This window comes from Bufo bufo, chromosome 4, assembly GCF_905171765.1.
Source record: "Bufo bufo chromosome 4, aBufBuf1.1, whole genome shotgun sequence".
Taxonomy (NCBI): Eukaryota; Metazoa; Chordata; class Amphibia; order Anura; family Bufonidae; genus Bufo; species Bufo bufo.
Window position 1 is genome coordinate 178,544,252 of NC_053392.1, and position 24,200 is coordinate 178,568,451.

At 44.3% G+C, this 24,200-nt stretch overlaps 1 protein-coding gene across 1 annotated transcript in view; it reads left to right on the forward strand.

The window, feature by feature from the left end:
• Window positions 1–1,038: 1,038 nt before the first annotated feature.
• LOC120997832 (TCDD inducible poly(ADP-ribose) polymerase) overlaps window positions 1,039–24,200 on the forward strand; it is a 35,772-nt gene continuing 12,610 nt past the window's right edge. The window contains exons 1-2 of the mRNA XM_040428140.1: window positions 1,039–1,200; window positions 6,650–7,600. Coding sequence (XP_040284074.1) covers window positions 6,675–7,600 — 926 coding nt within the window. The 5' untranslated portion in view covers window positions 1,039–1,200; window positions 6,650–6,674. The remainder of the gene's footprint in view (window positions 1,201–6,649; window positions 7,601–24,200) is intronic.

A 24,200-nucleotide genomic window follows, 5' to 3' on the forward strand; every position in this document is an offset into this window, starting at 1 on the left:
ACACGACCATATGGCTTTTTCAGTGTTTTGTGGTCCGTTTTTTACGGATCCGTTGTTCCGTTTTTTATTTCTGTTGTGTTTCCGTTTCTGTTCGTTTTTCCGTTCCGTTTTTCCGTATGGCATATACAGTATACAGTAATTACATAGAAAAAAATTGGGCTGGGCATAAAATTTTCAATAGATGGTTCCGCAAAAACTGAATGGATACGGAAGACTTACATATGCATTTCCGTATGTGTTCCTTTTTTTTGCGGACCCATTGACTTGAATGGAGCTACGAAACGTGATTTGCAGACAATAATAGGACATGTTCTATCTTTCAACGGAACGGAAAAACGGAAATATGGAAACGGAATGCATACGGAGTACATTCCGTTTTTTTGCGGAAACATTGAAATGAATGGCCCGTAAACGGAAAAAAAAATGGTCGTGTGCAGGAGGCCTAAAAAGTAGGTTTGGGAAATTTGCTTCTAAACTTCTAAGCTTTCTAACGTCCCCCAAAAATAAAATGGCATTCGCAAAATGATCCAAACATGAAGTAGACATATGGGGAATGTAAAGTAATAACTATTTTTGGAGGTATTGCTATCTATTATAAAAGTAGAAAAATTGAAAAATTTTCACATTTTCAAAATGTTTGGTAAATTTGGTAATTTTTCATAAATAAAAATGAAATTTTTTTACTCAATTTTACCACTGTCATGAAGTACAATATGTGATGAGAAATGGCTGGATAAGTAAAAGCGTTTTAAAGTTATTACCACATAAAGTGACACTGGTCAGATTGGCAAAAAATTGCCTGGTCCTTAAGATGAACTATGGCAGGGTCCTGAAGGGGTTAAGGTGGTTTACTAACAGCTAATCAGTTATCGTCGCAATTGGGATCTATGACACCATGAGAGGAGGCATTCCGCGACACGTCCACTAGGTGGCGCTAGAAGCCTCTACTGTACGTTATGATGAGCCCAGGCTCCGCCCCGAGTCGTGCACAGCAGCGGTGGGTGGCTCTAGGGCTCTATGACTTGTGAGGACGCGGGCGGCAGCGCACACTGTACACAGCGGGGATGGGGCGCCTGTCACGTACAGAGGAGAGAGCCGGGTAGGACCTGGAAACCTCCCAGCTCCTCATAGACAGCTTCAGCCACCGGATAGCAGGCTGCTGCTGCTTCTCTCCCCAGACCAGGGGCGATCCTCGGGCAGGTAAGTGATCCTGTTCCGGACTTCTCCCTGATAACTTTATGTGACTGCGGAGCTGGAAGTGCAGCCTACTGCTGGGACAGAACAAAGGACTATCCTGGGAGCACGTAGTGGGAGGCCGGGGGGTTTCCTGCTGATAGGACTGGAATGTGTCTGTGCAGATAAGTGGACCTGTCTACGTGTGTGTGTGTGTGTGTGTATATATATATGTGTGTATATGTGTGTGTGTATGTTTGTGTACATGTGTGTATATATGTGTGTGTGTGTGTGTGTATATGTGTGTGTGTGTGTGTGTGTGTGTATATGTGTGTGTGTGTATATGTGTGTGTGTGTATATGTGTGTGTGTACATGTGTGTGTGTATATGTGTGTGTGTGTGTGTACATGTATATATGTGTGTACGTGTGTCTATATGTATGTATGTGTCTATATGTATGCACATGTATATGTGTCTGTAGTACATGTATATGTGTCTATATGTATGTGCGTGTATATATACATGTATATGTGTCTGTAGTATATATATGTACGTGTGTCTATATGTATGTATGTGTCTGTGTATAAATATATATGTATGTATGTGTATATATATGTATGTGTGTGTTTCATAGGTATATACTTTGTGTGATATATATATATAGGATAGAGAGTGGAGTCACAGGCATCATTGTGTGACAGAAGTTGCATTTGTGAGGTGGGTGAGGGGCTGGTCAGCTTTTACCAATAAATCAGTCATATTTATGTAAAAGTTGGAAGCGGTCGCTCCTTCTCACCAGATAACCTTCACTGAAATAGGCGCTTTTAGGCAAATTCATAAAAACCATGCACCACGTTCATAAATACGGTGCAAGTTAGCATATGTACTCCATATGTGTATACTGGGTGTCGGTGTTGGTGTATATGTGTGGACATGTAGGGGACACTCTCCGGCTTCTGGACTTGTCACAGGATCCCCGCCACCTTAATAAAGTCTTCTCCTCGGGGGGGCACAGTGAGCCCCATAGTCTCTAGCCTGTCTCCTATGTTGGTCTGCACAGGCTCTTCTATAGGAGGATCCACAACTGGTATGATGGAGCCACATAGAGCTGTGTGCTGCTTCTCTGTGGGCACTGACTGGCACCAGGTGGGTGAAGCCGTAGACCTGAGTGCTGCAGGCATTGTCTGCTCCAGTCTGCAGTGCTGCCAACACCTTCATGGCATTCAGCCACCTACCTACCTGCAGTACACATCCCTTATAGGGACCCTACATCCTACCTACCTGCAGTACACATCCCTTATAGGGACCATACATCCTACATACCTGCAGTACACATCCCTTATAGGGACCATACATCCTACATACCTGCAGTACACATCCCTTATAGGGACCATACATGCTACATACCTGCAGTACACATCCCTCATAGGGACCATACATCCTACATACCTGCAGTACACATCCCTTATAGGGACCATACATCCTACCTACCTGCAGTACACATCCCTTATAGGGACCATACATCCTACCTACCTGCAGTACACATCCCTTATAGGGACCATACATCCTACCTACCTGCAGTACACATCCCTTATAGGGACCATACATCCTACCTACCTGCAGTACACATCCCTTATAGGGACCATACATCCTACCTACCTGCAGTACACATCCCTTATAGGGACCATACATCCTACATACCTGCAGTACACATCCCTTATAGGGACCATACATGCTACATACCTGCATTACACATCCTTTATAGGGACCATACATCCTACATACCTGCATTACACATCCTTTATAGGGACCATACATCCTACATACCTGCAGTACACATCCCTTATAGGGACCATACATGCTACATACCTGCAGTACACAGGCCTTATAGGGACCATACATGCTACATACCTGCAGTACACGTCCTGTATAGGGACCATACATCCTACATACCTGCAGTACACATCCCTTATAGGGACCATACATGCTACATACCTGCAGTACACATCCTTTATAGGGACCTCACCATACATCCTACATACCTGCAGTACACGTCCCGTACAGGGACCATACATCCTACATACCTGCAGTACACGTCCCGTACAGGGACCATACATCCTACATACCTGCAGTACACGTCCCGTACAGGGACCATACATCCTACATACCAGCAGTACACGTCTCGCACAGGGACCATACAACCACGTATACTGAATCCATACCTGCAGTACCCGTCAGTGACAGTATTCTGTATGATACTGGATAGCAGCTGTGTTACCACAATGGTCAGAAGCTTGATTTGAAGAGATCAGGAAAGTTTCCACACATTGGTTGTCGCTCTTGATCATGAGGGATGTGGTTGGGGATGGCTCCCGGTGGGATTATAGCCTGTGTCCCTCCAGTGACTGTATACAGTATATGCGCAGAGAGGAGGTGCACAGGATGCGATTGCGCTGTGCACTCTGCCGCACATGGAGGTAGCAGGACAGTGATTCTTTATATGATCACCGTACCCTGGAATCTGGGACTACATACGTGCCGTGCTGATTTTGTAGACCTAACAGGTGTCCATGCTGGCATTTTAGGGGTTAATTTCTATTGTCAGTGGAGCTACAGAACATACATAATGGGAGCACCTACTGTAGGGGATGTCAGTAATGCTCAGGGGACCTACCTGCCACGCTTTAATGAACTCATTATGGGTTTTTTGTTGTTTTTTTCCCTCTTGATGCAATTCCCATAAGTTGCCATGAAAACCTCCCGCTGAATTGCCTCATGCCTGTTTTCCTAGAAGCCCCCTTCTGTCACCCGACGGGCTCTGCTATGTCATTTTGACAGGAGTATTGCCTCATTCACGGGACACACTGATCTTGGTTTTATAATGGCGTACGATTGCTCGTGAGCGGATGTAACCTGGTGGGGGAGGGGCAATCATTGTACACATTTCACTACTTTACATAATGTCAGGAAACGGGTGAAAGAGGCAGAAGTGGTGAACTTACTAAACCCTGCAGTTTCCTCAGCCTCGACCTTTTTAAAGGGGCACTCCTCAACCTTGTCGGTATTGTTTGCAGTGGTTCTCTGTTCTCCTCACTGATGGGAAGTACTGATCACTACCTGGCGTCACATCTCCCCGGGTCTGAGAACATCCAGAAAGCCCCTATACATAGCGGAGTGAACGAGACCTGGAGCTCCGTGACATCGTTGACTTTGACTCCTTAAAGGGAATGTGTCGCCTATCATTTCTTTCTACCAGGTAGCGACACACATCCTTCTTTTTAATCCGTTTTATTGTCTGATTGTAGATTTATTTTTATTTTTTCCTGAATATGATTATGGGGGCGGCCATCTTGCCTAAGCTGTAGCATTTATAGATATGCATTACGGCAGCCACATGGCCATAGAGAGTTATCTAGGCCTGCTCTGGGCAGAGGTCATTGTCACAGCCTTATCTGCACTTTCCTGTTATGTACATATAGGTCATATCTGTCGTTGTAATCCTGCCTGTGATGATAATGAGATGACTGCCGATCTGTACACTGACGCCTAATATTAGGCCTAGCGGCCAGTGTAAACTGAAGGATTTTAGGTGTTTTGGTGTTTTTTAAATATAGATAGCGACCTGGTAAAGTAAAAACAAGATCACCAAAAATGATTTTAAAAATATGTTTAACATAAAAACTCGATTTAAACAGTAGGTCATTTGCTGACGACACTTTCCCTTTAAGTATATAGAATGGGTCAGCTTTGCAAATAGAGTATATCTTATATCCTGTTGGAATATTCACTATAGTGGGCTCTATATCTCCCCGCAACAAGGGGTACGCCCGTGGGAATATGGAGCATGGCGGTGATCAGTGCCTGACTGTATCTGCAGTTGTCATGACACTTTCCTGTAGGCACTGCACTTGGCGTACCTGAGAAGACATACTCCTTTTACCATCAGTAATGATGGGATCGAGGCTCACCTCCAATATATGTTGTGTATACTGTTTTTTATGCTTCTATATAGGCCTTTTTTTTTTTTTTTGCACTGGAATGTACTAAAACACTACCTGCTGTGTTCACGTCTGACCAAAAAGCCCAGTATGCAGCAATATTTTGTCAGTTAAAATGACGGAAACCGGACAGACTCTTTTATAGTCAGTGGGGTCATGTGCCGGATCCAGCGCTGTGATCATGACAGAGCACCGCAAAGGGAAAAAAGTAGATGTGAACAAGCCCATATTTTATGGCTGAACTGTATAGACTTGCGTTGACATGTGTAATCTAATCCTTCAGTGAACCGCTCCTGTCCTGGACGGGTTCAAAGCAAATTTCAAAGAGCAAAGCAGTTAGCTGCGGAGGGAGGAGGTAAAAAGCTGATGACGCGAGAACTAGACATTTCTCTCTGAGACATATTACAAAATTTCTTATGGTCGCCTGTACTATTGATTTATGTAAAGTTGTGTGAAAAGTTAAGGCCCTGTTACACTGCATGATTTCGAGGCCAATAATCGGGAATAGGAACACTCGTTCCCGATAATCGTCTCGTATAATTGGGCAGCCAATGAACTAGCAAACTCTGGGGAGGAAAGATGCCGGATTATCGGCAGCACATCTTCCTGTATAGTCAGGGGTGCGCTGCTGATAGAGAATAGAACAGAATGGGGGAGGAGCGAGAGGCAACATCTATAATGTGACACTGCCGGCAACGCTGGCCAGCAGGGAATCAGTATGTCAGTGTATATTATAGGTACTTGTGAAGGTTTGCCACCACTTCCTTGAGTTGACCCAATCCTACCGTGACAGTACTCCTTGCCATCAGATGTCTCATCCAGGGTGACATGTTCTCTGTGGTGTACACTTCATAGAAGTGGTTTAGAAACCTTTCCAAATGCCTCCAGAGCCCCAAATAAAAAGTAAAGAGGGCATTCCTGTGCGTCACCACATCTGAGCCGTCCGTCAGGATGAATAGACTAATGGCTTCCAATGTGGTTCCTGATAAGACTCCCAGAAATGAAGCCACGTTCTTCGAGCAGATGTGTGATGTTGGGTGTGTGTGCGCCACCAAGTCTTGCACTTGGGAATGAAGAACTGGCTGTGTGAATGTGTCAGACTGGGTGTGTGTCGGCGCGCGAGATAGTGAGTGAGACAGGGTGTGTACGCACGCATGTAACCTCAAGGGTGCCTTGTAGTCAGCCTGTGTGTTTTGCTAGGCCTGTTTGTGATACATTGTGTGCTTTGTGTGCCGTAGTGTCATTAAAAGGTAAGACGTGTGCAAAAATCTCGTGGAGCCATGAGCTCAAGGTATTTGTGGCTTTAAATACCAAGAAGCAAAGCTCTTCAGTGTGCAGCATGCATACCTTTATGTCTGCTTCCATATGTACGGATGACAATGGATGGTGGCGTCTTCCCCCATTGTGTACTTTAAGGAGTCTTGGTTTTAAACATACGTCTTCCCGTGTAGTTATATATATATTTTTTCTATATGTAGGCCGGACTGGAGACTGCTGGGCAATATGGAAGGCTCCTTGCAACTATTGGATGCGGAAATGAAAAAAGACTGTACCTTAAAGATTCCAGAAGTGTCAAGTGTGGATTGTTCCAGACATTCTGACAAAATTCCTCCAGTGAAGCCATGTTTCAAAAAGAAACCGGCCCAAAAAATCTTAAACCCTGAAACCCTTCAAGCTTTGCGGCCAATCTTTACTAGTTTTTTAGGATCTGGGACTCTTAATGGAATATTTGTATCCAATGATCAGGCTGGGAACGCTAGTAACTTATGTGAACCCCTTGTCAAGAAGGCACTAGACCTTGACCAACATTGCCCTCAGAACAGTGCACTAATATCTGGGGATCCCAGTCTTAGGCCGGTGGCGGAGCACACGACATCCGTTCACACAAGCCAAGATCTTGATGAAGACCAGTCCAATGCGATGGAGAGCCCAGAGCCGACATTTCCATCCGAAAGCACTAGTGGAACCGTTCCTACCACTGCCAACAGCTCCTTCCAGGATCCTCTCATACAGACAAATTCTAGTGATTCTACCAACGCCACCTCCTTGGACAAGATGTTAGAGAGTTACTCATCCGGGTTATTCCAGGACACCAGCTGTCTGGACCAATACAATGTGAGCCAAAACAATAACGCTGGGATATTTGAGGACAAAACCGAGGAGGCGTCTCTACTTCTTGTGTTTGAACTTCTAAATCAGCTGCAATACCACGTCCATCAGAAAGACGGGGTGGACATTTGTGTTGAGTTTTTACAAGGTTTGTGTTTTTATGGTAAAGATTGCCAAAAACATCACACGGTGTTGCCCTATCATTGGCAAGTGAGAAGGAGAGCCACGGGCGTATGGCAAAGTGTAATGGACGATTCGCAGGAACATATGGAAAGACTGTACTGTAGCCCTGATAGCGACCGGATTAAAATGCGATATCAGTAAGTATTTCATCCTTGGAAGTTGATTTCATCTACTGTATTGGATTTCTGTTATGGACCTTCTCAAAGAGGACCTGTCACCTCGCCTGACATGTCTGTTTTAGTAACTTGCATTTCCCATGTATTAACAATTCTGGAGCATCTTTTTAGATAATTTTATGTTGTGCCATTCCTCTATTATTCCTGCTAGCAGTCTATGAATGAATTGCCAGCAATCTGCAATAAAGGCCCAACTGGTTGTTACCAGTTGGGGGGAAGGGGGGGTGTACCTGCATATGAACACCAAAACACTAACGTTCCCTGAATATGTTGAACAAAAACTACAGGTGAAACTCGAAAAATTAGAATATCGTGCAAAAGTCCATTTATTTCAGTAAAGCAAATTAAAAGGAATTGCACTAATGCAGCTTAAAATTTGAGTTTTGTGAAAAGGTTCAATATTCTAGGCTCAAAGTGTCACACTCTAGTCTGCTAATTAATCCATACCCCCTGAGCAAAGGGGACCTGAGATTGAGACTTTGGGGTTTCATAAGCTGTAAGCCGTAACCATCCAAATTATACCAAATAAAGGCTTGAAATATCTCGCTTTGCATGTAATGAGTCTATCTCATATGTTAGTTTCACCTTTTAAGTTGGATTACTGAAATAAATGAACTTTGCACGATATTCTAATTTTTCAAGTTTCACCTGTATATATTAATTCAAAACGCATGAAACACCAATCGGAGTATATGGGAATCATATTACAGTCATTTAAGTAAATACAGCAAAGGTAATCACGATGGAACAATTCATTTTATTTAGCATAGAAAATTCTCACAATGGTTACAAATTATTAATAAAAACATCTCTTCTTGTGGAGGCGGTCGGGGGCAGGGACTATCCAATAACAAGGAAGCTGACCGTGAAACGCGTTTTGGGGCGGGCGTGGTGGTGGTCTGGATCTGAGCAGGAGTACTATTTGCTGGTTGGTTTTTGCCTTGTATTTTTTCCACTTGGATATTATTTTCCAATCATGTTCTAGATTCAACCGTCCATCTAATACTATTTATTGTCATTTTCATTGGTTTACGTGTATATGCTTGTTATTGGATAGTTCCTGCCCCCCCCCCTCCCCCCCCCGACCGCCTCCACTACAAGAGATGTTTCTAATAATATTGTTGCCTTGTGAGAATCTTCAATGCTAAATGATATGAATTGTTTCACCATGATTATTACCTTTGGTGTATTTACTTTAATATAATTCTGATATACTTTGGTGTTTCACGTGTCCCTGCACAGTTTGACACTATCCACTCAGTGCTCTGACTGTACGGGGACTCACCCCCAACGGACGGCTGAGAATTCATTCATAATCTTCTCGTACAAGAATGGTGCAACATAATTCTGGAACATCTTTTCATGTAAGTTTATTACATAAAGGGTGCAAGTAGTTAATAAAACAGACACGTCAGGAGAGGTGACTGGTGCTTTTTCACTTTTTACCCCAAAATGGAATGTTACACGTAAGATATAGCGGTGTCCTCCTCCAGAAAATTCCTTTATGTTATTATTCTAATAACTCAAGCAGCAGCGTTTAAGAAGGGATCTTGGGGCTTAGATACTTAGAATACTTCAAAACACTTTATTTGATGTGATTTGCTAAATCACCTAACCCTGCTTAATTCACAGAGCCGCTATTGTGGCTCAGCAGGCGTTCTGAAAATCAGCCTCATCGCACGTAAAACAACTGTACAAAGTGTTAATGTGACGTGGACTGGTGAGTAAAGTCTTACCTGGGCAGGCGCTTTTTTTTGGGGGGGGGGGGGGATAATTGCTAATGACGTATTATGGAACAGTACTAGAAGTGGGCAGTGCCAGTGATGCTCTCCTATTGGTTAAGGTTGCATTGACTTGAATGTAGCGGTACATTGACTTGGTTTGTGTCTGAACATAAGTTAGGGCATGTTCACACTTTTAGATTTGCAAGTGGATGGGTCATTTCATACCCCATTCACATGCAGCGAGGATAATGACCGCTGTGCGGCTTAGGTCCGGTGACTGCACATAGTCAAATACAACACGTGTGTGCCCATACACATTGTAAGGGTACGGCCACACGGTCAGGTTCCCTGATGCAGTTTTGGAAGCCAAAACCTGGGAGTGAATGAAAAAAAAAAAAAGAGGAGTTGTATCTGTCCTTTATACTTTTCTTCTTTTATCATCCACCCCTGATATTGGCTTCCAAAACTGCCTCCAGAAACCTGACCGTGTGGCCGTCCCCAAAGATCTTTCCATGTGGCTCCATAATGCCCGGAGCTTCACAGTATAGTCTTCAGTTGTTTATGTGCTTATTACACTTCGTCTATATGTCTTTATTGGATCTGGCTGTTATTATTGCAGTCTTGACACTTTTTCTTTTTCTCACTTATGTCAGTTACTTGTTTGGGCTATAGTATAAATCCCTCAAGAAAAATTGATCCCAGGTGCCATCTAGAAATTTGGTTCCAAGTTTCAGGTCGCTGTCAGTTGAAGCTCTATTCTTGAGAAAAGGTCTTTATCAGTGCCTTCCATGGCCACCTCAGCCTCTGTCTCCAGGGTAGGTCAGGGCTATGGAAAGTTGCTTGGTAACAGGACACAAATAATTTGAGTGTTGATCCTTTCTGAGATGCTCCCTAACAAGCCAATGTGGCCTATGATTTGCATTGTTCCCACATTACTTGGCCAGAGCTATTAATCTCTTGTGGTCGGACAGGCTCAGCAAACCTTGCAGAACCAGGGCGAGCCGGCTCAGCACTTCTCCTGGTCATGAGAGGACAAGTATGAGGAGCTTCGCTGGCAACCAATGGCTAGAAGCTGTTTGTGCCTCTTGGTTTTAAACACAGTTTCCTTGGCACTGGAAGAAAGTAGTGCCCCGTCATCCATAACATTACCCATTGTTCTACGTCGGTAACTTATAGAAACAGTTTTGTCACCATTTATTTATTTTATAGTGGCACCTGGAACATGACCTGAGATAAACTTCTCCTAGTCTGAGTACACAGGACTGTACATAATGAGTGACTCAGACTTTCAACAGCTGGTACACGAATCATGTGTGGCATTATGGGTTGTGGTACCCACATCAGTCTGATTTCCAGTTGGAGATGTTCAGCTTTTATTGCTTGGATGTAACCGTATGTGGATAAATAATCCTTAGGCTGGATTCCAGGTCCAGTGTGCCGGACGTGTTATACATGGATGAGTCACGGCCCACTGACCTGAAGGCATGGGCATCATCGGGATCAGTTGGGCAGTGACACATCCGAATATGAAGGTGGTGAATCCAGTCATATACATGTGTGGAACAGTTATTTACACCACAGCTATCTCTTCATTAGAATAGTACTGGGGTTGTCTGGTTTAGAAAACCCATTTTCATATATTAGCAAATTGAGTGAGTTAGTGGAAGGGGGTCCTCTGTTCAGGGTCCTCATCTCTTGGCCAGAATGGAGAGCTTCTCTTTGTAATCTGTGTAAAGAGGGTTCCCCTAGTTAGTACAGCATTGCTGCCATTCACTTCAGTGGGAACAATGCTGCGGTAACCAGCTCCACCGGGTACACAACGGACGGAGCTATGTCAAACCCCCGCCGATCTGATACTGATACCTTGTCCTAAGGATAGGTCGTCAGCTGTTAAATCCTGGGGAAACCCTTCAAGGTGCCCGTACACACTTGGTGAATGTCGGACGAACCTGCTGATTTTGGAAGGACCCTCTATAAAGTTTTATATATTCCAGGGCTCCACTCACAGCAGATGGCAGTGGAAACGAGGGTCAGGTGTGTTGGAGCAAGGCCTTATCTACACGACCGTATCTGCAAACCGCAGATCCGCAAAATAAGGGTACTGTCCACGTGCATTTTCTCACTCCCATTCGTAGAAAAATGGACAAGAATTGGACATGTTCTGTAATTTCCAGAACGGACACACGGATGTGGACAACACACTGATGACTATTGTGTGCTGTTCGCATTTAGATGAACGAGTCCACGTGCAATCTGCAAAAAAGGTGGATCAGCCACGCGAAACTACAGTCATGTGCGTAAGGTCTAACTCTTAGCAGGAGCAATATTCAACCAACAGAAGTCTAAGGTGTATGACCAGTTTCATTGTCAAGGGACCCTTCTAACCAGTAGGAATTGTCCAAAGTTGAAAACCCCCTTTAAGGCATGTCCAGTTCTGTAGAGCTGTGTACATGGGCTGAGAACCGTGTCGTACTTTGGCCTTTGAGCCTGGTATCCGCCAGCTTTCCGCGCACTGTTACTTGCAGAGACACAAGTATCAGCAGTAATTTCATTATGATCTAACACTAATATTTTTGCTTGCTATGGGTACTGTTACTTGAAAGGGGGCGGTATAACAGTAGAGACGAGGATGTGCCGTTTTTCCTACACCCCCACACTTGTCCATAGGCTGGTATTGTATTCAATTGCATAGGTCTAAGGCTTCATGCAAACGGCCGTGCCCGCATTTTGGTCCGTATACAACTGATCCACGAAATACGGATACCGTCTATGTCCACGCCGCATGCCTTCTATGGTCCCTGGTAGTGGAATCCATAAGGGGATTCTTCGATAGCCCGAACTTTGGACTCCGAACTTAAAACACAAGTTCGCTCAACACTAGTCACTAATAATTCATGCTTTGAGATTTCCAGTATTTGCTGTCATTTCTATCCTTACCGTACACTACTGCGGTGTATTTTTACATTTAATTACCTTTACGTTACAACGTGCTGACAACCTCCGTCAGATCTTACAAAGCAAACCTGTTTTTTTTCCTTTCCATCCTACTTCCAACACTAATGCAGAGAGGAGAGATGTTTATTCGCTGTAATCACAAACTGCTACTTAATTGATTATTCCCACTGGAAGGAATGCACACATGTTCAGCGCGACCTTAGAACCCTTCCGTGTGCCAGAGATCTGCAGCACTCAGTTTCTTCGTCAGTCTTAAAGGAGCAGTAGACGCACAGATTATAGTAGAAAATCCTATAAAGAGACATTATTCCCACCTATGTATAGAAGCGATTCTGTAGTGGCCACGGGGGCTGATCACTAATCCTATGAAGAAGCCTACAGTCAGTCTTGGTAACACAGGACTACGCTGCAGACGTGTCCTACGTCAGTGTCTCTTTAATGAACGTCCGTCATGATACACGCATTAGATGGACATACCACCCAGTGTCTATATATTCCAGTCAGCTATGGATGACTTGCCTCCTGTCATCACACCACTGTATGGAAAAGAAAGATCAGGCCGTATTTGTTAGGATAGACTTCTATATATCCTTCCTCTTTTTTACATTTATGTACGTGAATGCTTTCTTTCCCCCCAGACAACATCCGAAATGAATATTTTTGTCCTATCCTTTTCTTCTCCCGTAGGTGTCCTTCAGACGGGCCTGGACGGGGTCGCTAGAGATAGCTGTTGGCGGAATGATGGTTCCTCCGACAGCTGTTGAATGTGTATGGCCAGTTTTAGTAAGAAAAAGTAAGCATAATGGTGGGCCGCTCCAGGCCATTCTTGGAGATAAGCGTCTGGAGGACCGCTTGTACCCTACCTGTGATGGTGACGTTGTAGGTGTGCTCCTCAGTCTTATACGTATGGGATGGATAGGTAAGAATTGTCTCGAAAGAGTAGGGTGAGAGCTGAAATGTTGCCCGTACGTAATAGGACAGTCATGAGCGCTGCAGACTACAATATGTCGGCGTGGTATGTTTAATTAACGTGATGCTTTCCAGGACTTGGCACCACCAGTGACAAAGCTGCAGCGTACTGGGAACGTCAAAGAGGCTTTAAATACATGCTGTGGGCGGCCTGGGTACCATCAGCGGCATATTTTCCCATTTCCATATGAAATGAAACAAATTGGTTTCTAAGCCGACGAGCCAAGAAGTCGGGGCTCTTTGAAGTGTCGTCCTGGAGATTCCTTGCTCACAAATGTATTCACTATTTGTCTCGCCAGATAAACAGTTTAGAGTTTTGGGAGCATCTGTCGCCTGTACGTCAGCCCGGTCGCGCTTCATGCTGCTTTAACTCTTTGCTGACCACATAGCATTTGTTTTTTGTTTTTTTCTGCAGCCTTTTCCTTTATCCCTTCATGATACTTCCTACGCCCATGTTTAAGTGTGCCGTAATACAGTGTTAGGGCTCATGCACACAAACGTATGTTTTTTGTTCGCTTCCGATCCGCATTTTTTGCTGGTCACTTCCATGATGTGCCATCTGCATCTGTATGTCCGTTCCGTGGCATCTGCAAAAATGTGGAACATGTCCTATTCTTGTCTGCATTGGAGACAAGGATAGGACTGTTCTATCACGTTCTATTCGCAAAATGCGGAACACGCACGGTATCCGTGATTTGTGGACTGCAAAACGGGCTACAGTGGTGTGCACGAGCCCTTAACAAGCAGAGCTGACCGCCCCATACCCCTCGCTGTCAGCCCGTCTGACATTTTCTGCGCTCTATGCCTTGCCTACAAGCTGCATTTTTTTCGTGTGGCGTTTGCTGTGAACCATGTGTTACATATTTGAATGGGATTGTCACGTTTGACCCATGCCATATGTGTAATGGCGTATACAGCGAAATAAGGAGCGCTCTGAGGTGTTTACTGAGGGTGGTGCAAGATAACATTCCTGCATTCTGCCATCGGCACACTTTATGGGCTTGCACAATTCATTCCAGCAGATTACAGAAGATGAGAGTTATCAGGCCGGTGACACATTACCTTTAATCATCTTCCATGAGCAAAATGTGAGGAAATGATGACTAGGGGGAGGACAGAACGTCTTCTTCAAACACAGGACGTTACTGAGGTGTTTTTTGGTAGTATTCCGTAGAAGGTGCCCCTGTTAGTTGGGAACGAGGTGCCCCTGCCTGTTATAATTGTTGAAGACCAGAAATGACTCCCACTGGTAGTACATGGGTTGACTGGGCACAGGATCAGATGCTTTATGCTCACCTCAGCATGGTACTGGTTCTCTTGGAGATATAGGCCATTGTCCCTATCTCCTTACCCTATTATATTGCTGTGGTATCTTTAGGGGCTGAAGATATCTTCAAGGCCTGGTAGCTTAGTGCAATTTACGGCAAAACCTCGGTGGCAGTTCTGTGCTTCGCTCCCACGCTCTTTACAATTGACTTTTCTTGGCTTCCTATTTAATTTGCCCCGTCCATAGCAAAACTTATTCTCGGCTTCCCTTCTCAGACACAAACTGCTGAAGATTTGGAAAGTCCAGCACTTTTTGTGTCTAAGATCTTTATTCTTAAATAAGAACAAACAAAATGCTTGCGTGTTTGAAGCCAGAATGCTTTTGCTGAGCGCAGCATCGGGCACTGCCCTCGGCTGTGGTGGACAAGCCGGAGCTCATAGGAACCTGATTTCAATGGTGTCGATGCAATGCTACAGGATGGGGCCCCTCACACTGGCCCTTTCTCCGGGAGTATTTAAACCTGAACACATTTGGTGCAGTTTTCCATGTAAAATGTGCCCAATACATGTTTGTAGATGGAGAGGGCTGGCTTCTAGGAAGATAGGTCATGCGAAAGAAACCGAAAACTGATTATTCTAATGCGTTTAGGACTCATAACTAGAGGGCGCAGATGGCATGCACTGCGGCTGACCTGCATTTTACATAAGAGTCTTACTGTATGTAGGTTACCTCTCCAGTCAAGGGCTACGTGTTGATGCGCAGTGTTGTCTTAACAAGCCCCCATGGTTTCGTTTCACAGCACATAAGCCATTTGTCTGCAGTTCCTTTAATTGATGACTTTGCTCCTTGGTCCGTTTAGCCCTTACACAAAGGTTTTTTGCAAACAATCATCTTTACTAATGGCTTTTACTTATCAAAAAGTCCTTATCAGCAAAGCAGGATGTAACACAAAAGCAACTCCACTTCATCGGAATTGCTCATTTCCCACCAAATAAACAGTTAGTGTGGTGTGGCACCTACCTATGTGACCTTTACATATTGGTATGTTGCCTGGCAGGGCACATTTCTGTCTAAATCCTGCTGGTTGTCACTGTACGGAGGCATGGACTAAGCGGTTCATTCGAGGGCTGTTTACCTTCGATCAAGTATATTACTCTAATTTCTTGATTGGATTGTCTCCTATGAGATCATGAAGCTCGCATAAGCCAGTTATACCGCAGGATATAGTTTGTAGACCACTCTGCCTTGCGAGCTCTTATGGTGAAAATCACATTCGAAATATGTCAAATTGCATATCCATATGCTGCTAATATACATAAAAAAAATATATATATTGCTGTGTTGGGGGGTCTATGGTTGTCTACATTTTTTAAAGCCGAGTAGTGTCAATAAGGCGGGGTAAGCTGTGGCCAATCATCTCAAGCAGAGGTCTATTTTTCTTCAGCACAAAGGCCGACCCTTGTTTCTTAACGTATCTGCTGTTGGAGGAGACTTGGGACACCATCATATACATTAGATGGTTGACCGATCTTAGGGTACGACCACACGGTCAAGTTTCTTGGTGCTTCTTTGGAAGTGAATTTAAAAAAGAGGAGAAGTCGAATCTAGCCTTTACGCTTTCTCTCCTTTAATGATCCATTCCTGATTTTGGCTTCAAAAACGGCATAAAAAAACAAAGCTCTTTCCATGTGGCTCTAAACGTTCCGGCTGTTAGTGGTATATCTACACATTCCTTTCTGAAGTGCCAGAATACTTGATAAAATGGCAGCAACCAGCCCAGTAGTAAACAACGGAAGTGTTTATTGTCTTGGGCTCGGAGTCTGTGATGTGCACATAGAACAGCAACCGAAAAACAGAATTCAGGAACTGAAAACCGCCACTCTGTACACACACCTATGCACCACAAGGTCGCACAAATGACTACATTGTTTTCACATGTGCCTCCGGTCTCTACTGCTTCTAGACACCTCTAAAATATTTAGATCTTGAGCAATCCCTTTAAATACCTGCTAACTTTCTGACAACAGGTCTAATTAGGAAGAGACTAGATTGTGTTTTTTTCACAGTTAGGATCCTTTCACACTGGGGCAGATTTACTAAAGGTGTCGCACTTTACTCTAAGAATAAATAGTCACAGACAAATGTTTCTGGCACGTGGATCTTGATAAAGTATGGTAAATCCTGTGCCAGATTTATGCTAGAGTTTGGCCCCTGTGCCAAAAATTTGTCATTACTGAAAAGAAAAAAAAACGGTCTAGTCTAAGTTTATGCCACCTATATGTTTGGTTATTTTCGCTTCAAATTGCTCCAACATTTTGAGGCATTTCTTGGGCATGGAGGCGCATTCACATCATGCCATGTTTACAACAAAGCCAGGCCGCTTTATCGAGAAGTGGGGTCCAATGTTGAAAGAGAGATAAAATGCTTAGAAAGGTGTGTAAACCAGTAAATGTGATGCAAAGCACCCAAAAAATAAATAAATAGGAAATCTGCCCCACTGTATTTGTTCGGTGGTCATTGGCATACATCAGGAGGATTCCACAATGTATACCTCTAATAGATGCCGCTATATATACAATGGCATACGTCGCCCATCGTTTTAATGGATGCGTCTGTATGGAATAGTGCAACCTAGCCTCCTGACGAAGCCAGTGGGTTGGCGAAACGCGCGTTGAGGCATCAGTATACCGGGAGCCTCGGGTCACCTGTCTGCTATGGGTAATCTACTCATGCCGTTATAGCTACCATTTTGATACTATTTGCCATGCAGTCTGTGTATTTATGCCCTGCTGTGTAGATTTGCTATTATGCATCCTTGATATGGGGCACAGGTTTCTTCCCCCCCCCAATGGTTTCTACACAATGCAGGACTGGAGGGAACCGTTGCTTCCAATGTAAAGCATTCCTCCATTTGTGTTTATACTCGGTACTTAACCAGGCTGCATATATGTATTATTATGTTTTTGGCACCATTATTGTATTTCCCATAGTTCTGTGACCTGTAGTTGCTCTCGGGTGGTCTCTATCACCAGGGGCTCTTTGGTGGAGGGGTCCTTAGGGCTTTTCCTCCCCCATGTTTTCACTTATGTATATGTATTTCCATATGTGTATGTATTTCCATTTTTGCTATATTTTATACAATACTATTTGTATATTTATTGGGGCTATTAGATAGTTCTGTTGTATGAGTTGGTTCATGTTATTCTAGGCCCCCTTGACCTATGTTTAATGATATCTGAGGTATTGGTTGGTTCTAATGGAATAGTGCAACCGACTGATATATATATTATATATATTGCCCGGACTGGGTCCAAAAGGACCCTCTTTCCCAGCACATACGGCAAATATAGACTGCAATGTAGCCTAAGGTAAAAAGTTCCCTAAAGAGCTCATCATATTTTCCAGAGTAAGATTTATTTTCATTTTTTATAAATATATCTTTTTATATTCTTGTGACCGGCTCTAGTTGCCATCCTTGTGGCACTTGCTGTAATAAAATGCTGCTGGTGGATTACATTCTCTAAACTCTCTGATCATATCCTGGTTCATTCTCCTACAAACCATGGAAAAAGCACATTGCGTGTGTGTCAGGCTCCTTACACGCTGTCCTGAATAATCCCTTAATCCAGGCTGCATCTTCTCGTATTAGTCTCGTATATTTTGTTTGCCTCCACGCTCATAGTCAGATTTTGTGTTACTTCTTTTTATTGCATTTTATGAATTACTTAACCTTTAGAGTTTTGTAACACTGTTATTTTCCCCACTACATGAGACGTTAAAGGGGTTGACTGGCTAATACATTTTAAATAAAAAGGGTCAAAATGGCATAAAAAATTGATACCCAACGAATAGATCCACAAGTACCACCACTCATGTTCCAGCACTTGCTAGGTCCTCTCTGGCCCCTCTGGAATGACAGGAAATGACCACTCAGTCAGCAGACTGTGATTGGCTGAGCAGTCATTTCCTGTGTGTCGGGAGGGACGAAGATGTAAACATCAGTGGGGGATCGATTAGTATCTCCTCTTTATTAAATTACTGGTGGCCCTGCCAAGGTGATTGGGTCTGTGTCCAAATATTTCTTGTGTCTGAAGAAGGTCATACACTTTAGATGAATCTTGGATGAGTTTGGTGGGACCAGTTGACCATCTTGTGTGTAAAGGGGTGTTCCCCCAAGAACAGGATTCAGGAAAGTAGGGTTGAGCATGTTGGATTTCATCATGTCCAACACAAATATTTTTAAGGGAAATACGTTTCTGACAGAGGGGTCTGTCAGCGGCTCACTCCCTCTCAGCCAAATCGAGCATGCATGTGTATGGGGGTTTTGGAAGGAATAGCCAACAGCTATGTAAAATGTAAAGGCCAGCTAAACATGCAGGACTGTTATGGAGCACTAGAGGCAGATGACAAAATATATGTCCTTATTGGCCTCACCATATGCAGCATCTCCGCCTCATGTCTTGGAATAATGTAACCTAATTACACTAGGCTTTTCTTTCTGTGGAAATCTGTAGCGCAAGTTTAGAAGTGGTACAAGGAGCATGACAACCTATTAAACTTCAATCGGTGACCCCCACTTTTCCACACCCTCGCTGCCTTTCCTGCTGCGCCTGCTTAAAATTCATCTGTCCTTTTCTAATGTCACGCAGCAGCCTGGATAATTATGGGCTGGGGATGTGAATGTGATCTGTGGGTGTAAGTGCACTGTGCCGTGATTAAAATATGCACTATAATATCAGTTTTAATTAGCCAGTCAGCTTTCCCACAGGGTAGGAGGCATGGAGCACCTCGCTAAGAAGTACAAGCCTGGCAGTACGGATAGAGCTTGAGCCAAGTGAAGTGGAATGCTAAAAAGTACAAAGGAGGGGGAACCGGAGATTAACTTGGAAGCTATAGGGGGTCGCCTACATTAACTGGAATGTTAAAAATCCTATACCGCTGTTTTCTAATCACATTCTTGCAGATAACCTCATATCAGCCAAACAATCAGCTAATTTGCATGCAATTTTCCCAGGGGGCATTGCTTAAATAATAAGTCTTCATACAGCACCGTTTCTCTTCAGTCAAAAACACTACCCCCCGTCCCCAGCTTGGTCCTTTTCTTGTTTTACAACCAGTACCAATATGAACCCAGTTCCCGCTCATGTTGAAGTTACACCCTGATGTCATGTTGAAATCCAGTGTGCCCGATCCTTCTCCCTGACATCTTCAGGGATCATCACAAAATGATCTGCTGCCGGCGAGGAAAGATGTGATCACCGTATGAATGAGGGTCTGCATCGGATGATCGGTGGCACAAGGCAATTATCGGGAACGAGCATTCATGGGGAAAGTGGTTCCCGATAATTGCCCCAATTGTCAGTATGTGTAAAGCGGTCTTTATTCCTCTCTCTCTATGTATGGGGGGAGAATAGGTGTGTAGTCTTGCATCTCTGTAACCACTCTACCCCTGTGCAGATACAATGTTACAGGACAGTCAGAGCCACCTAGCAGGTCCTGGTGGAAACACACTGTACCAGGGTACCGTTCACTTTATTAAAGGGGTTGTGCACCCTAGGAGATCTTTCAGGAGGGTTCCCCCATGCCGCTGGAGCTGTGGAGGGAAGCATACATACCTGCTCCTTTGTTCCCCCGCTGCTGCTCTTCAATCTCCATGCATCAACATCTGGTCTGACGTCACATGGCCACAGCAGTGTTGACATACCCCCATGCGTCATGCCTCAATGGGCACATGTCACCTCTGTGGTCAGTCACTGACCCATGTCCATCTGGATGGTGACTCCACGAAACTGAGAGCGGCGGCTGGGGAGTAAAGGAGCTGGAACCCGGGGGGTAAGTATGCTGCCTTCTGCAGTTCTGGTGCCGTGGACTTGAGAAGCAAAGTATGCCATGCCACCTGTTGGGACTCTTGAAAAACAGATGACTAAACTGGAAACCAACTAAACAAGACCCAGGTGCTGATAACACGGGTAACCAAAGCCTTTGAAGCAAAGTGTCTACAGATTACCATCTCTTTTAACAGTTTTGTGACCACATCATGGGATGTCAACTTCTCAGGCTTCCTGTCACAGATCGGCCTGGCGATTGTGGCAGCCGTCAGGGTTTTCATAGTCACGTAACATTCCATCCGTGCACTATTGTGTAATCCGTGTAACCTCTGTACGGTATGATCTGTGGCCAGCACATGGTCCATTACAGTAAAGATTAAATTGTGGTGTGAAGTATACTGGGAGAGGCTGGTAATAGCATGCATAACAGATTATAATGTCTGGATGGATATTGTAATGTAGAGTTCCACAACACATTACCTAAAAGGTATGTCCACTTAAAGGGGGTTTCCAGACTCTTAATATTAATGACCTACCTTCAGGATAGGTCATCAGTATCCGATCAGTGGGGGCCAGACACCCCGCACCCCCAGCGCTGGAACTTGCCCTTTGAATTGAAAAGGCAGCACAGCTCCATTCAAAGTCTCATGGCCGTGCCATGTAACTGCAGCTCATTTCCCATTAAAGTCAGCAGTAATCCAGCATGACCACTATACTTTCAATGGCGCTGTGCTCACTGTTCCATTCAGTGTGCTTGTTCCAGTGCCGGAGGCTGCAGGGAACAGCTGATCGGTGGGGGCACGGGTTGTCTGACCCCCACTGATCGAATATTGATGAAATCCTGAGGATAAGTAATCAATATAAGGAGCCTGGGAAACCCCTTTAAGACAACATAAATGGACTTATACAGCATCAACAAATAAATTAATTTAAAAAAAAATAATCTAAATTTTGAGATCCAGGACCATTAGAATATGTTCACACTTAGCAGATCCACAGCACATTGTCCATCCAGCTTTGTGGGCGGAAAGCAGCATATTACAATAGCAGCAGAGTGATGACATTTTAACAAATCTCATTCACAGAGAAAAATCTGAACGGAGATTGATGTGGATGGGTTTTAAATCCACTGCATTCCCATTTTTTTTTATTTTCAATATGGATTTCATCCTTTGCCGTGATTGTCTAACATGTGAATGATTTGTTTCTTCATGTTCCATTGGTCCGTAACAAAATTTTCAATTCAAACATCTCTTCGTCTGATTTAATATGAATGTGTTCACTGTGGAAAACACTCCCCATGTGATGGCTGAATGTCCCGGAGCAAACACTGCTCCTCTGACCTGAACCCACAGCATCATAATAACTTGGTGCATTGGTCAGCAGGAACAATCCCATTCATTCGGCCATGCTGACTGGTAGGGACGACCCTGACGATTAAAATGATACCTGCCTTGTGAAAATTGGTTGCGGCGTTCTCAAGAGAGAGAAAAAAGACAAGATCCACTGTATTAAACGAGGAATACTGCCTGGTAGGGATGATCCTGCTGATTAAAATGATATCTGTCATGTGAAAATCTGTTGTGGGGTTTGTGAGAAAAAGGACTTATTCTTTAGGGCTCATGGGCCCTGAGGGGCACTGGGAAGCTGAGGAGATGGCCAGATCCCACCCCTTGGTGCACTGAAGCTTTCATTTGCCTATAGAATAAAACTCTTTTTTCTCTTGGGAATGCCACAACCAATTTTCACAAGACAGGTCTCATTTTAATCAGTAGGATTGTCCCTACCAGGCAGTATGCCCCACTTATAGGGTTGTTCGTGCTGACAGATGCTCTTTAAGTTATTACGATGCTGTGACTTCAGGTCCGAGGAGTGGTGGCAACGCAGTCATCACACGGAATGTGTCTGTTTATACTGTATGACTAAAAGCCATCCAAGATGGTTGTCCCCATGGCAGTGTTCATGTGCCCCCTTGTAAGTATAGTGCCTAAAACAATTCCAGTTAGATCTGTTTAGCCTTTACATGAGCAGCACTGGCAGTGCCCGCTTAGTCTTGGCAGTGTTCATCTGACCAGCAGGGGTGTCGGGAACATTGTGCCCCCCTAGAGAAAGCTACCCATATGCCTCACTTATTAACTCGGTTACCACTGAAGCCTCCTTTCATGGATCCCTAGTGCAGAGGTCAGCAACCTCCGGCACTCCAGGTGTTGTGAAACTACATCTCCCATCATGCACACTTGCTTGGCTGTTCTTTGAACTCCCACAGAAGTGAAAGGAGCATGCTGGGAGTTGTAGTTTCACAGTGCCGAAGGTTGCTGATCCCAGCCCTAGTGAAACACCTAGGACCATCTGTATTCTCAGGTGTGCACCACCAATGAGGCCAGGTGAGGCGATCACCTCAGGCAGCACCAGGTAGGGGCAAGAGGGTGCCAGTGGAAGGGCCATGGGCAATATTAGCTTTCATTGTGGCATTATGAAATTAGCATTGAGGGGGGGTGGCGCCGTTTCTGTTTTCACCTCAGGCTAGGTGCACCCCTGCATATTCTGTTTGTCTTTAGCAGAAAGAATGGCGCATCAGCGGAGATTACCGGCCATGTGAACGTCCTCCTGTATATGACTTCTGATTTAAACTTGTCCATATAAAGTAAGAGAAACTTACAGTTTTTAGACATGAATCAGTTGAAGTCTAATCCACGGTAAGATGGTGACGTAATGCCATGAAGTAAATAGTTTCCCAGGTCATGGTCGATGATACCTTTTCTAAGAAGTCTCTGTATTGCAAAACGCTCAGCCTTAGCACGATAGCGTGAGAGAAACTGTTGCAGCCTCTGTCTTTCTCATGCAAATTATTATTTATAGTCGTGCTAAGCACATATTTAGATAGCAGTAGTCGGCCCAGTTACGCTGAAAGCAGAAATTCCTTCCTAACATGCTGACATCACGTATATACTGCGTTGTATAGGGACTGGCTAGAGCCTCCTATTACAAACAAATGGGTCGTAATATACTGTGTATTTATTTCTGCGTCCTCCCACTTCTTTCTTTGTTTCGGCATCTTTACGTTGTGCGTGCGGTGTTTGCCTTGGAAATGTGCTTGAAGGTTAACAAGTTGGGCCGTATGTGTTAGGCTAGTTTCACATTAGCGTATTCAATTCCGCTATTGAGATCAATCATAGGATCTCAATAGCGGAAGAAAACGCTTCCGTTTTGTCCTCTGTCATTGTCAATGGGGACAAAACTAAACGGAATGCACCAAAATGCATTCCGTTCCGTTTGGTTGCGTCCCCATTGCGGACAGAAAAAAGCTGCTGTCTGCGATGTGGTGCGGAGCAAGACACTGACACACAATGTTAGTCAATGGGGACGGATCCGTTTTCTCTGGCACAATAGAAAACGGATCCGTCTCCCAATGACTTTCAATGGTGTTCAAGACGGATCCGTCACGTCTATAGAAGACCTAATACAACTGGATCCGTTCATGACGAATGCATGCGGTTGTATTGTTGTAACGGAAGCGTTTTTGCAGATCCATGACGGATGTGCAAAAAACACTAATGTGTAAGTAGCCTTAGACATGCACGATTAGCACACCAGAGGGCTGAACATTTTCGGTTCTCAAAAGCCAACCTTGTGTTCGGGAACATTGCCCAGTTTCCTTTTTTCATTCACGTTTCTGCTTCCAGCTGTAGAACAGATGATCCGATTTCAGGCTTGTAGGGACAAATCGCAAATGAAGCTCAGATACCAGCCTAGGTTTGCCGAAGCGTTGGTTGCGAAGTGGTGCAGTGATTCATTTATGGTAGTTGCGTAAAACTTAG